The 14,993-nt window shown below is 38.3% G+C and overlaps 1 protein-coding gene across 9 annotated transcripts in view; it reads right to left on the bottom strand.

Annotated features, from left to right (window-relative positions):
* The window catches only part of ATP8B4 (ATPase phospholipid transporting 8B4 (putative)), a 256,052-nt gene that overhangs the window by 120,445 nt on the left and 120,614 nt on the right, over window positions 1–14,993 (bottom strand). For all 9 annotated transcript variants that reach the window (XM_029950435.1, XM_029950438.1, XM_029950434.1 and 6 more), the window contains one exon: window positions 103–175. In XM_029950435.1, coding sequence (XP_029806295.1) covers window positions 103–175 — 73 coding nt within the window. The remainder of the gene's footprint in view (window positions 1–102; window positions 176–14,993) is intronic.

A 14,993-nucleotide genomic window follows, 5' to 3' on the forward strand; every position in this document is an offset into this window, starting at 1 on the left:
CTGTGAATTAGTACAGATTTACCAAATTTTCAAATGTAAATGCTTCAGTACATTTGCTATTTTAACCTGAGAAAAATTCTTTAAACAGTACTAAATACTCACAGCAACAAATTGGTTATTTTCTAATTTAATGATGTCTCCCACTTTGACATTCATCCATTTTTCATTCTGTAGTCTAAGAACAAAAACAAAATTAATTTTTTAATTAACAGAGAATCAAGGGAATATATTCACAATAAAACATCATGTTACAGAAGACTTTTCTACAATGCTAAATTCAAAGAACCTTATATAACTAAGTCTTTTACCAGAGTGATGTGGACCTAAAGCCCAGAGAGGTCAAGTGATTTGCTCAAGAAATCCCAGCGAGTTAGGGGTATCCCTAGGACTAAAGGCAAGATGCCTGACTCTTGCCTGTGTGCACCTCATGGTGCCAGCTTTGTATACCAGCTATTAATTCTTGCTTGCATTTCATTGGCCAGAACATTGGCCAGTTGGGCTGCGGGCAGGGGTGAAGAGGACACAGCAATAAATGTAGTCTCTGACATTCTTTTCAGACTCTCCATGAATAAGTGTAGAAATAAAACATCACTGCCATAGTCTCAGAATTCTGTTTAACTGGAGGCAAAGGAAAGTTGTACAAGGCAATAGCTACAATGCAAGTACAAGGAGAAGAATAAAAATTTTGGAAAGGACATGAAGAACAATGGGTGATTGCAGCCTTGCAAGACTGAATGAGAAGGAACGCCTATCCATCATCCATAAGCACTGCAGCTAAAGGACAGGCTTGGTCCTAACGGCTGGGACCAACAGCTCAGAATAAGAACAACCTGGCCAAGAGGCTGCACTGCTTTCTTTTAGGGTTATGTATATTAGGGAGCTCCTAGTCCAACCCTCGCCATGTTCAAAGGGGCTTATGATAAAAAGCTATTGTGTCTAGTATTTTGGGCCTGTTGTGACACATTAGGAAGACAGGCCATCTGGAAACAGACCACCTGTGGCAGTATACCACAATGCTAACCACCCCTTCTGAAATTCTCTGAAACATAAACCAGCTTCGTTTTCCAAGTTGAAAGCCTTCCTCACACTTCTTTCCTAGCAATCCCCTTTCAAGAGAGAAGGCTGGGATGAAAAGGGCAGGTTCCCCAACAAGTTAAGGTGGGCAGGTTAATTTCATCGTGCAGTTTTTTAAAAAACAACCTAATTCACTTTATAGGCTGGAAAACAGTTTTAAATATTTATACAACTGTGAAATATGCCTCACACTATCAACCCTGCTGGGTCATTTGGCTTAAACACTCAAAGAATTTTTCTTTAATACAGATCCAAGTACATGTTGTTCTGGAAAGTTTTCAATTGGAGCATTTTCATCTCTAGCCAGAATTGAATTGCTTTTCCAATGCCATACTTGCTGCATTTTATCTACTTCAACAATGGGAGAACAACACAAAGCTCTTCTAAACCTTATTTATTTTTACAGGTATGGATTATGTGCTGGTTTATTTCTCCGGGATACAGCCTCCTTTGGAGAATGAGTGGCATTTCTCAGGGGACAATATCTCAGATAAAAGCTGATGTGAATGCACTGAGATGGAGACCACGTCTTTATTTATGGAAAATGCACTGCTACTGAATTGCTCTGAAGTGTCCACTGAAAGCACAGCTGCTTTGAGGGAAAGCTCAGATGATACGGAGTTTCATTTCCAAACTCTTAGTCCTCCTTCCTATCCACTAAAGCTTTAGGAACTGTCTCCTAACTCTTGCACGCAAACAGAAGATACACCAAAGAGGGAACGTTACGGGATCTCTTACACATTTCATTATGCACATTTGACTGATTAAGTTTGAAAAGATAGATAGCAAAAGCAACTATTTGAGAGAACAAACCAAAACCTGAGGTTTTTTTTTAATTCTAACTTGTATTTCTCAAGTTCATTATCTTATTATTTCTCTGTATAGAACCAAAGCAATTAGAAATTATTATAAGTGTGGTGGTATCCATGGGAATTACTTGAATTAACCCCTACACTTGGAAAAATACTAGAACAAAATCTCTTTAAGAAAAAAATTTGCAGGGGCACCTGGGTGGCTCAGTTGATTGAGTGTCTGACTTCAGCTCAAGTCATGAACTCACAGTTTGTGAGTTCAACCCCTATGTCAGGCTCTGTGCTGACAGCTCAGAGCCTGGAACCTGCTTTCGATTCCGTGTCTCCCTCTCTCTCTGTCTCTCAAAAATGAATAAATGTTAAAAACAATTTTAATAAAAATTCAAAAAAAGAAAAAAATTGCAGAACTCCAGAGTATGCAAAGAATCACTGATATGGAATAATCTGATATGGTAAATATGAAGCTTTATCAAAACCAAATAGAGAAAGATAAAGGAGAGCAAAATATTTTCCCTCGTGCTGGGTGCTCATGCCCATTCCCCTCACATCTACCTGCACCCCTACCTGTATTTTACCCTCTACTTTCTAACGTACTCAATAGTTTCAAAAGTAGAACAACACTCAGATTAAGTGTTTACTAAGATCTTGCTAAGAGCTGACTGTTAATCTACTAATGTCATCTGACAGGCAAAGAAAGCAGAAAAAACTGCACACCATATATGAACCCAGGATCCCTTACATAAATATCTCAGCCAAGCCCTCTCTCTCTCTTGCCACCTGTGTGCCAAGAACACGTGTCTATCAGTCTCTCTGAGCTCCTCTTGCCGGAAGTCCCCTTTGTTATTCAAGATATCTTCCAACACCTGCTCTACCTTGACCACCTACCCTTCTCTACTTACCCTAATGGAAAGTCCTCCCCTTAAAAGGAGCATTCAAAATATTTTGCTTCCAAAGTCTATACTTAACAGTATTTGAGACCTTAAAAACTTTCTGGTATGTATATGTACAAATTCCATAGGACACAGTATCATTTCTGCAGGCCATGGGCTCTGGAAAACCTTTACCAGGCAAAACCGCAGGTTGGCACAAAATTTTTCTGAACTTGAAGCAAAATATTGTTGGGAAGGTATATAACCACGGGAGAAATTTCCTTGAAAGAAATATTACCTCAAACTAATTAGCAACCTGGCAAGACACAGCAAGCAGTATCTCCTGCTTATTTCATCAATAACCCCAACAACAGAAACACAGACCTCTGTCAGATTTGTGGACAGCCCCCTGCCAAGGAGACAGCATAACACTTACAAGTGAGCTTATGATACAAAGTCATCTTATGACTTCCAACAGTTAACAGAAAGTAAATGAAGGATGAGAGGAAGAAGCACAAAATGGATTATTTTAGAGAGAAGTAATACTCTACAGATCTAATTAGAGTCTTGAGGGAAAAGGTTCTGGAATATTAGTAAACAACAGGCTATATTAGGAAACAACCAATATCTTGGTTAAACCCCTTATTTGAATGTGTATCTGTCGAATATCTGGTAAGTGTATAATACAAAGTGGGGAGGGGTTTAATATTATTTTTATTATTATTTCCTATTCTATCTTGGCAGATAATTATTACCACATTTAACTAAACTCTCAGAGATGTTTCAATGAGCCCTCAGGGTCTTAGCTACAAGAATATCAAAACTTACTGAATAAGTAAAAACTGATCAAGACCTGCAAATGAATTTAAATCATCTATATTTTAAATCGCACCATTTTTTCTTGCCCTACCCACTACCACCACCACCAATGACACATCAAAGATATACCAACAGGACTAGAGGGCAGACTGGAAGATTTATGTTAAAGCTCACCTTCAAAATATTTCTAAACTTCTAAGATTTTAGCTTGTATAATGACTGCATTTCGTCATCATCCTGAAACAATGAAAACAGACACCCCCCCTGGCTCTCCATGTGTGGTGCAGCTGGTTTGGGGGCTCACGTTTGCAGCAAGCTTGCATCACAGCTCTGTGAGGGGGTCACAGGATGGCCTCATGGCCTACGAGGATGAGATTTGGCTCCACAGACTTGGCCTTTAGCTTTGTCAGGGAAAGCCATTCTGCTCTCATAAAGGAATTACAATATATGAACACTCTAAAGGCTAGTTAATTCATTTAATTGCACTAGATCCAGAAATTCCAAGATTTTAAAATAAACTTCCATTTTCCATATCATTACATAATTATCTCACATTTTGAAATGACATAATCTAATTAATACGTCTTTGAGGCTTTTCTAAAATAGATGTAGTCATGATATAGACTTTACCTTAGTAAACTCACAAGCCAATTGCTAAATAATAAGCCAAATTCAAGAATAAATTTCATAAAATTTCAATTCCAAAGTCATCATAAAACATGAAGTTAAACTGCCACTGAATGGCAATTAGAATTACTTTGAGGAAGAAAATTTTTTAAATGCACCCACAACTATATACCTATTCTCAGAACATCAGAGAATTTGAGTTCTCAGAAAAGGTAGTGAGAGATACTAACTGTATTTAGTAATTGTTAATAAATTAGTCTGAATCTGCTTCCTCCTAATGTGACATACAGAGCTGCTAGGCTCTGCTGAGAAACTTCTTGAGAAAATGCAATTCCAAGAGTGAAATAGCACCTATTCTGCTCACGTTGTTGAACTATTGGCCCCAGAGGCTAGAAATCAAGCATTTGCTTTGAACAAGATACCAAGCTGATTGCTGAAGCTTAAGGGGCATAAGGAGATCTTCAAAGGGTTTCTCAAGGTTCCTATCATCCTTCCCATTCTTTAATAAACTTTTGATTGCCCATTAGATCCTGAAAAGAGAATTTCCTCAAAGCTCCAGAAGACATGTTGGGGTACTACAGAGATAAGTTAATAAAGAAGGTCAATATAATTGACCTCCCCTAATTAGCCAGTCAAGCCACATCAACGAGTTCAGTTCCTTCTTTAATTTCAAGTCCATATCAGACCTGTAATATACAAAAACATTCTTCTACTCACACAGACCTTGTTTAATTCACCACTGTATCCCCAGGTCCCAGCATAATGCCTAATTCATAGCTGGTACTCAAGGAATATTTGTTGACTGAGGCACCTGGGTGGCTCAGTCGGTTTAATGTCCAACTCTTGATTTCAGCTCAGGTCTTTATCTCATAGTTGGTAAGACTGAGCCCTGCTTGGGGCTCTGCCCTGACAGTAAGGAGCCTGCTTAGGATTCTCCCTCTGCCTCTCTCTCTGCCCCTCCCTGCACATATGTGCATGTGTGTGCACGCACAATCCAGCCAGGACTGGAACCTGAGTCTATCTAACCACAAAGCCCATATATCTATATTTATTATTCCTTTTTACTTCATTTTCATGGTTACTACATGTTGCTTATTTGGAAAGAGGATGGACCTTAAAGAGCTAAAGGGATTTGATCAAGAGCAATAGTACATGCTACGGTGTTTAAAAACAGCTGATCCTGAAACAGCTTATAGTCACGGTCCCCTGACACAAATTTTCAGTGGACAGCAGCAATTTTTGGTGTTTTTTTTTTCCTATTCCACTGCTGTCAGAGCCACATGAGAGTAAGACATAAAGCTTGGCCCTAATCCTCTAACAGACTGGTGAACAGGATCTCATTACATTGGGAAGGAGCATAATATTTATATCTTTGGAATCTATTTATTTTGAAAAATGCAGATGTTTCCCTCCTTTTCCTCCCTTTTTATTCACACAGTGCTTATGCTGAGGCAGAGTCACATAGGGAGGTCTGAGATCAGCTGCTGAAGAGGCTTGCACACCAATTTGCCCAGGGGGGAGGGTGGGAAGGAGAGATGATACAGGACACAGTCCTTCAGCATGGATAATTTAGTTTAATGATTTGCTGAGAAAAAGTAATCAAATTTATAGATGTCCTACCTAATTTATGTAAATCCTTGAGGATTCTATTGTGCATTATATGGATGGAGAGAAACACATACACAATTTAGCCTTCCTATTCTCAAAAGAGAATAATCAATTCACTAAGTTTCACCTGAACAATAGACCTACTGAGAGTTGTGCAGAACATGTATTCTCTTTGATCATTTCCCTAAACTGAAACCCTTCTCCTGAATCAGCCCCTAAGATCCTGTCTTCCATAAATTTAGTAGAATTCCATTAACAGAAGCCTAAGAGATGATGAGACCAAAAGAAAGTCAAAACTATTTCAAAGGAAGATTATTACAATCTTCTCTCACATATGAATGTTTAAGGAAATGCTTTAGTGGCCATGGAGAAAAATGCTGTTTAGGTCTAGTGTGATTTCTGGGCAGCAGCTTCAGAAGGAGATCTGTGTGCATGAAGTTTATAGGCAAGTTCTCTTGGCATTGACACCTGTGGGAGAGTGAAGGAAACAGTTGGGCAGAGAGAGGAGTTGGGCTATTGATACAGTCACAACAAAGGCTCAGCCAACTTCATGGAGAGCTCAGGAGCTGGAAGGGGCCTTCAGAGCTGGATCAAGGGGCCCAAACCATTGTACCTTGGCATTGTTCACTTACTGGATGCAGTGTGACTTCAACGAGAAGAGCTGACGTTGAGCAAAACAGTATTCCTCAACCATTGTCAATTCCCAGAGGTGCCTGACAGTTGAGAGTTCTATGTAGGCAGCACTCCTGTTATCTGGGGAAATGTGCTCTGCAGTCGGAAGGGGGCTGTGGGTGGCACAGCAGAGCATCCCCTACCAACTGAGAGCCCATTTCTCAATTTTGCTATTGACATGCTCTTGTAATTAGATTACTTTTCCATTCTAAACCATCTCACGTTTCTCTAATTCCAATTTCAATTCTGTTAAGCCATATGAGCAGCTACCATGAGTCTCTGTGCTCCCCACTCCATTTTATAACTTCCGGGGTGAAATCTGTAAAACTTTGAGTTGCCCAATTCACTGCAATGATTAGTAAATGAAGTTGAAAGACACATTTTTAGTAGTTTGTGCTGATAACCACTGACTACTCAAGTATATTAGAATGTCTATTGGGGGGGGGGGATCCTTATTCCTGAAATACTCCTCAGATGAAGAACACATTTTGATGAAAAAAAGAATAAGAAGCTATCACCCGAGTCTGAGTACATCAACCATTCTTTTCATCTAAATGGTCACTCCTTATTTTGAGAAATCAGAGCGTATGCTCTGACCTAGCTCACTAGTGGGTAATAGCAACTCTTTCTGAAAACACCCCAAAAGAAGATAGTTTCCAATGGAGGAGAATGAAGCATGAATATCTTGGTTCTAGGATTAAAAGATTATGCTTCCCATTGCTTTTTTTTAATGTTAATGTTTATTTGTTTATTTATTTATTTATTTAGAGAACAAGAGCATTGCATAAGCAGGGGAGGGGCAGAGAGAGGGGAATAGAGAGAATCCCAAGCAGGCTTTGTGCTGTTAGCACAGAGCTCCATGTGGAGCTCAGTCTCACAAACCATGAGATCATGACCTCAGCTGAGATCAAGAGTCAGACACCTAACTGACTGAGCCACCCAGTTACCCTTCACATTGCTATTCTTTTTCATTTAAATTTATTTATTTTAGAGAGAGTGTGTGTACACAGGAGGGGTGGCAGGAATCCCAAGCAGTCTCTGCACTGACAGCTGGAGCCTGACACAGGACTCTAACTCATTACATTAGATCATGACCTGAGCTGAAACCAAGAGTCAGACGCTCAACCAACTAGGCCACTCGTGTGCCCCTGTCATTGCTATTCTTTATCTATTTTCCTATAGGGGGCAAGGTTAAGAGAGAACCAAATGTTTATTAAGCCAGAAAAAAAATATTAGCTGGTTAACATGCCAAGTAATAACACACGCCATACCAATAAAGATAAGGCAGTGGTGTCTCCGGTGTGATTTGGTTTGCGCTAGTCAGAGAGCCTAGTATTTCTGGAAATAGTAATCCTGATTTGGTGGCACAAAGCTCTACTATAGATACTACCAGAAGATCATGAGTTTATTTACTTACTAGATTTATAGTCACAGTAAGTCCTACACACTTTTTAAGAAAGTTTTTAAATGTTACTTTAAAGTAGTTTGTAATGTTTATCATTTTGAGTTTCTCAGCAATAGGATAGGATATAGGTAGAATTCTCAATTAGATAACCATTAGTAGCATGTGAAGTACCATCCCCCTTCATTAGTGAACTCAAGACTGCCCTTTATGTACAAAAGGAATACTCTGAACCAGGGGCTGAGTGTCAGAGCTACAAGTGGAATTAGACACAAACTACGGTTACCAAGGAGTCTAGAGACTAGTGGGAAATATAAATCTGTTAAGTAACACCAGTTAAATCACCTTTGCCTTCTGATACCTGGAGCATGTGGATATTGTTTTAGTTAGCAATGAAGAATACCTGTACTCCAGGAGAATGATCTCAGTATTCGACTATTTGCCATACAGCTGTCATCAAAAGCCCAGCAAGAAAACGGATAGACCAGAGAAATTGTCTAATAAAGTGTATATCAACTTTCATTCCTCAAGATATTCCCAGCTTTGTCCCCTTATACAATGAGCTCATCAGAAAACTATATGCCTGGACTATATTACTCTGGTCCCTCTAGATTTGACTTTTCATGGCTTAACATCATGCCAACAGATTTCAGTCGGGAATTACTCATGGTCATGAGTAAATTATCTCTACTTTTTGAGGATTCAACCATTATGTCATTCATATGCCTCTCAGGACCAGGATAAATCTTATTGCTAGCAATTACTAAAATCCTTCTTTTCATTGGGTCATCAGTTTTACACCCTAGACCATTATGAAGAGAGACAAAGTTTAAAATAATGTTTCAAATTCATGAATGATAAATCCTAATGGATTGTTTAAATAAAAACTTGTCACTTTATAGTGAAGACTCTATCCTTTGAAGACAACATTCTTAAAAGGAAGAATCCTGATCTCCTATTTATGAAAGGAACAATGTAACATAGTAGAAAGTCTGTGTCATTAGAATCAGAAGACATGGACTTGGGTCCAAATTCACCACACATTAGCCATGTGACTTGGACAAGAAGTTGACCAAAATTAAAATTCCCCACTATGACCTACATAAATTGGCTCAGCCAACCCTCGGAATGCCTCTCTTTCCTAAGACTTTTTTTGGTGGTGGGGGTGGTTATGTTTAAATGAAGTTGCTTTTACAACACCAAAGACTTAATCATCCATTTCCTACATAAAAGGTAGCTACTTTTTTTGCATGGACCTCAAGTATACTGTAGTATAGAGGTGGAATTTAAGGAAAGGTATTAAGCAGGCTGTGTTGTAGCTTATGAACAAGTAATAAACTGTATCATTTAACTTGAATGTATCATAGATAAGCTGCTATATAACGATTGCCACTTCAGATAGCTGTGAAATTAGGTGATTAACTAGTTGTTACTTAACCTTCTAATTTCTGTATAAGTCTAATTACATGAAACAGAAGTTGGTGTTTTGATTTTTTACTCTGCTTTTCTGTTTGGAGTGTCATTGTAACCACCGTATTGTAAATGATGGAAAATAATTGCATATGTTAAAAAAATATGAAACTATAAAGTAAAAAAATAAAATAAAATTTCAAAAAAATAAATTAAATTAAATTAAATGGGATAAAATCTGACATTTCAACATCTGTCTATCAAGACATCTATGAATGTCATGTAAAATAAATTTATGAAAGCATTTTGTAAACTATAAAATATATAAAGTACTGAGACTACTTTTTATTATTATGAAGTACCTCATTATAAAGATGGTACATTCTGACTTTTACTTCAAGTCTTCAAAAGAGTGACCTATATCCACTTTCTAACTGCCCATGCTTTCTCCAATTAGGATTCTGTCTCCATCCCTCCAACTGCAGCCTCTCTTCATTCTGCTAAACCTAAGGATCAGTTCTCAGTTTTTACTTCACTCAGCATACTTAGCTACACCCTCCATCTTCAAACACTTTATTTTCTTTAAATCCAGAGTACCACATTCCCTTAGTTTTTCTCTTACTCCCTCAGACACTCTTTTTCAAATCTTTACCCAGTCTTCTTGATCCTTATTCTATTTTCAATTCTTAAAGTATCCCAGAACTTCTCTCTTTACTATGCAGTATCTGGACTCTCACCCTAAGTGGCCATATGACCTCCCCTAAGTTTCAACTGCCCATTCTGTATCTCAGCAGAATGACTAATATCTCAATAGAATTCTAGTCTCCCCGTCCATTCAAAAACAAAGACAAAACCACCACCACAGTAGCATGCTCCTTCCCAGTCTTCCCCATCCTGGAACCCCAGCCAAGAACCATGGACTTCTGATTTCTGTCTTCACACACACCCATTATGGCAGCACTCTTATTGGCTATACCCTCAAAATACACTTCAACCTTTGAGTATTAGATGACATTAAGGAAGTATCATGGCTAAATATATTTTAAGGCCTTATCTGTTCAAGACAAATACTAAAGTATCGACTGGTAAAGTGATGTGATACAAAAGGATTTGCTTTTAAAATACTCCAGAAAATAAAAAGTCAGAATGGATACAAAAGTAGCAGAAAGTTGGTGACTGCAGCCAATTAATACATAAATAAGAATCCATTATACTGTTCTATTTTCACGTGTTTGCAAATCCATAATAAGAATTCTATTTTTTATAACTTGCATTGCTACCACCATGTCTGTGGCATCATCTCACCTGAACAACAGTAAGAAACTCCTAATCTGTTATCCTAATTCTACTCTTGCCCCTTTCTGCAGTCCACTGTCCACACAGCGTCCAGGCAGTCTTGTCATTCCATCCTATTCTCCTGCCTAAAACCCTCCAGCAGCTTCTCATTACATTGAGCATAAAAGTAGAATTTCCTTCCATGACCTCCAAGAACTGGTTCTTGCCAACCCCTCAGAGCTTACCTTTATAACAAAACTTAAGCCACAGTATATATCTTACTATCAATTTCATTTCACTTTGTGGCTTTTATACTTGTTGTTCCTTTTACCCAAGATTTTGGCATGGCTAGCTCACTCTCCAATCTCATCTACTCAAGAGGCCTTCTATGGCTACCTTATTTGAAATCACTTCCTCATTTTTAATCTCTATTCTATGATCCTTTTTATTTTCTTTATTGTACTATAACCACCTGCAATCATATTATTTGCTTATATTTTATCATTTGTCTTCTCCACTGATAGTAGCCTGCTTCAGGCAGGGATTTTTTTGTCCTGCTCATTTTTGTATCCCCAATATGTGGAACAGTGTTGGCTCTATATATGTTTATTGAATGAATATTTGAATGGACTAGCTTTTTACATAGTCATTTATGCTGCATGCTTATGTATGTAGCTCAGGAGCTGAAGTGAGTAATAGTTCCACATGGCTACACCTACTGGGGAGGCTCTAAGAAAGTAGCCCTAGCAGAGGCATCTGCAAAATATGAAAAGAGGTTAAGGAAAAGATGAATCATTTGAGGCAAACAATAACAGCTTAAAGAATAATAGCATTCTTCATTTTCCTCAAAGTGTAAACTTTTGACTTATATTTCAGATGGCTATACAGGAAGATGCACATCCCACAGGGAGGCCAACTTCTTTCATGTCTTTGAGTTTCCAATTTCTTTATCATTATCTATGTCATGAACGTATGTTGCTGGTTGAAAGAGTAAATGGATTCTGCTGACTTCAACAAGTACTGAGTACCTACTATACATCACACAGTGGGCCTAGCACTGGGGATAAATATAGTGTAGTTCCTGGTCCAAAGAGGCTCACAGGCAATGGGAAGCCTAAAGTGGACTAAGTACTAAAATTATGAGTTAACTCTAGCCTGTGGAAGGACAAAAATAATACTTACTGCCTACCTGCCTGACATAGATATGCAGATTTAGAAAAGCAAGTAATTCTGTGTGATTATAGGCAACGGTAGAAAGACAAACTGTAAAAAAAAAAAAAAAAAGTGACTGCAATAGGTGCTTTGATAGTAAGAAACAGGTAGGGGAGTTACTAAGGAGTTTTTAATAAGAATATTTTTTCAAAAAATTTATAAAGTGAAAACAAGAGAAAGCTTATGAAAGAACTTGAAGACGACACAAAAAATGGAAAAATATTCCATGTTCTTGGATAGAAAGAATACTATTAAAATGTCAATACTACCCAAAGCAATCTACATATCTAATACAATCCCTATCAAAATAACACTAGCATTCTTCACAGAGCTAGAACAAACAATCCTAAAATTTGTATAAAACCAGAAAAGACCCCAACTAGCAAAGCAATCCTGAAAAAGAAAACCACAGCTGGAGGCTTCACAATCCTGGACTTCAAGATGTATTGCAAAGCTGTAATCATTAAGAAAGTATGGTACTGGCAAAAGAACAGACACTCAGGTCAGTAGAACAGAATAGAGAACCCAGAAACAGACCTACAAGTATATGGCCAACTAATCTTTGATAAAGCAGGAAAGAATATCCAATGGAATAAAGACAGTCTCTTCAGCAAATGGTGCTGGGAAAACTGGACAGAAACATGCAGAAGAATGAACCTGGACCACTTGCTTACACCATACACAAAAACAAACTCAAAATGGATGAAAGACCAAATGTAAGACAGGAAGCCATCTCCTAGAGGGGAGGGATGCCTGAGTGGCTCAGTCGGTTAAGCGGTTAAGAGTCCAGCTTCAGCTCAGGTCATGATCTCACGGTCCGTGGGTTCAAGCCCCGCTCAAGTCGGGCTCTGTGCTGACAGCTAGCTCAGAGCCTGGAGCCTGCTTCAGATTCTGTATCTCTCTCTCTCTCTCTCTCTCTCTCTCTCTGACCCTCCCCTGCTCATGCTGTCTCTCTCTCTGTCACTCAAAAATAAAAAATTAAAAAAAAAATTAAAAAAAATTTTTTTAAATCTTAGAGGGGAAAGCAGGCAAAAACCTCTTTGACCTTGGCCACAGCAACTTCTTATCAACATATCTCTGGAGGCAAGGGAAATAGAAGCAAAAATGACTTATTGAGACCTCATCAAGATAAAAACTTCTGCACAGTGAAGGAAACAATCAGCAAAACTAAAAGGCAACTGAAAAAATGGGAGAAGATATTTGCAAGTGACATTTCAGAGAAAGGGTTAGTATCCAAAATCTATAAAGAACTTATCAAACTCAAAACCCAAAAAACAAACCATCCAGTGAAGAAATGGATAAAAGATATCAATAGACACTTTTCCAGAGTAGACAAGATGGCCAACCAACACATGAAAAAATGCTCAACATCACTCATCATCAGGGAAATACAAATTAAAACCACAATGAGATACCATCTCATACCTGTCAGAATGGCTAACGTTAACAACTCAGGCAACAACAGATGGTAGCAAGGATGCAGAGAAAAAGGCTTTCTTTTGTACTGCCGCTGGCAATGCAAATTGGTGCCACCACTCTGGAAAACAGTATGGAGGTTCCTCAAAAAAATAAAAAATAGAACTACCCTACAACCCTGAAGTTGCACTAACACACACACACACACACACACACACACACACACACACACACTGGAGTATTACTAGGCAATCAAAAAGAATGAAATCTTGTCATTTCCAACTATGTGGATGGAACTAGAGGTTATTATGCTAATCAAAATTTGTCAGAGAAAGACAAATATCATATGATTTACCTCATATGAGGACCTTAAGATACAAAACAAATGAACACATTTGTTTCATGTGAAGCAAAAATAATATAATAACAGAGAGGGGACAAAACATAAGAGACTCTTAAACATGGAGAACAAACAGAGGGTTGCTGGAGGGATTGTGGGAGGGGAGATGTGCTAAATGGGTAAGTGGCATTATGGAACCTACTTTTGAAATCATTGTTGCACTATATGCTAAGTAACTTGGATGTAAATTTTAAAAAATAAATAAATAAAATAAACTCAAAATGGATGAATGACCTAAACATAAGACAAGAAGCCATCAAAATTCTAGAGGAGAAAGCAGGCAAAAATCTCTTTGACCTCGGCCACAGCAACTTCTTACTCAACACGTCTCTGGAGGCAAGGGAAACAGAAGCAAAAATGGCCTATAGGGACTTCATCAAGATAAAAGCTGCACAGTGAAGGAAACAATCAGAAAGACTAAAAGGCAACTGACGAAATGAGAGAAGGTGTTTGTGAGTGACATTTCAGATAAAGAGTTAGTATCCAAAATCTATAAAGAACTTATCAAACTCAACACCCAAAAAACAAATCATCCAACAAAGAAATGGACAAAAGACATGAATAGACACTTCTCCAAAGAAGACATCCAGATGGCTAACAGACACATGAAAAAATGCTCAACATCACTCACCACCAGGGAAATACAAATTAAAACCACAATAGTAAGATACCACCTCACACCAGTCAGAATGGCTAAAATAAACAACTCAGGCAACAACAGATGGTGGTGAGGATGCAGAGAAAGAGGATCTCTTTTGCACTGCTGGTGGGAATGCAAACTGGTGCAGCCACTCTGGAAAACAGTATGGAGGTTCCTTAAAGAACAGAAAATAGAACTACCCTACACCTCAGCAATTGCACTACTAGGTATTTACCCAAGGGATACCAGTGTGCTGTTTTGAAAGGGCACCCCTATGTTTATAGTACCACTATCATCAATAGCCAAAGTATGGAAAGAGCCCAAATGTCCACTGACAGATGACTGAACAGAGAAAACCCAAATGTCCATCAATGGATGACTGGATAAAAAAGATGTGGTGTGTCTGTGTGTGTACACAAACACACACGTGCACGTGCACACATACACACACAATTGCAATGAAAAAAATAAAACCTTGCCATTTGCAACTACATGAATGAAACTACAGTTTATTATGCTAAGCAAAATTAGCCAGTCGGAGAAAGACAAATATCATATGACTTCTCTCATATGAAGAATTTAAGGTAAAAAAACAGATGAACATAAGGGAAGGAAGCAAAAATAATATAAAAACAAGGAAGGTGACATAGCATAAGAGACTCTTAAATACAAAATACCACTGAGGGTTACTGGAGGGGCTGTGGGTGGGGGGCTATTGGGTAAGGGGCATTAGGGATGACACTTGAGAGGATGAGCA

This window comes from Suricata suricatta, chromosome 9 (genome assembly GCF_006229205.1).
Source record: "Suricata suricatta isolate VVHF042 chromosome 9, meerkat_22Aug2017_6uvM2_HiC, whole genome shotgun sequence".
Classification (NCBI taxonomy): Eukaryota; Metazoa; Chordata; class Mammalia; order Carnivora; family Herpestidae; genus Suricata; species Suricata suricatta.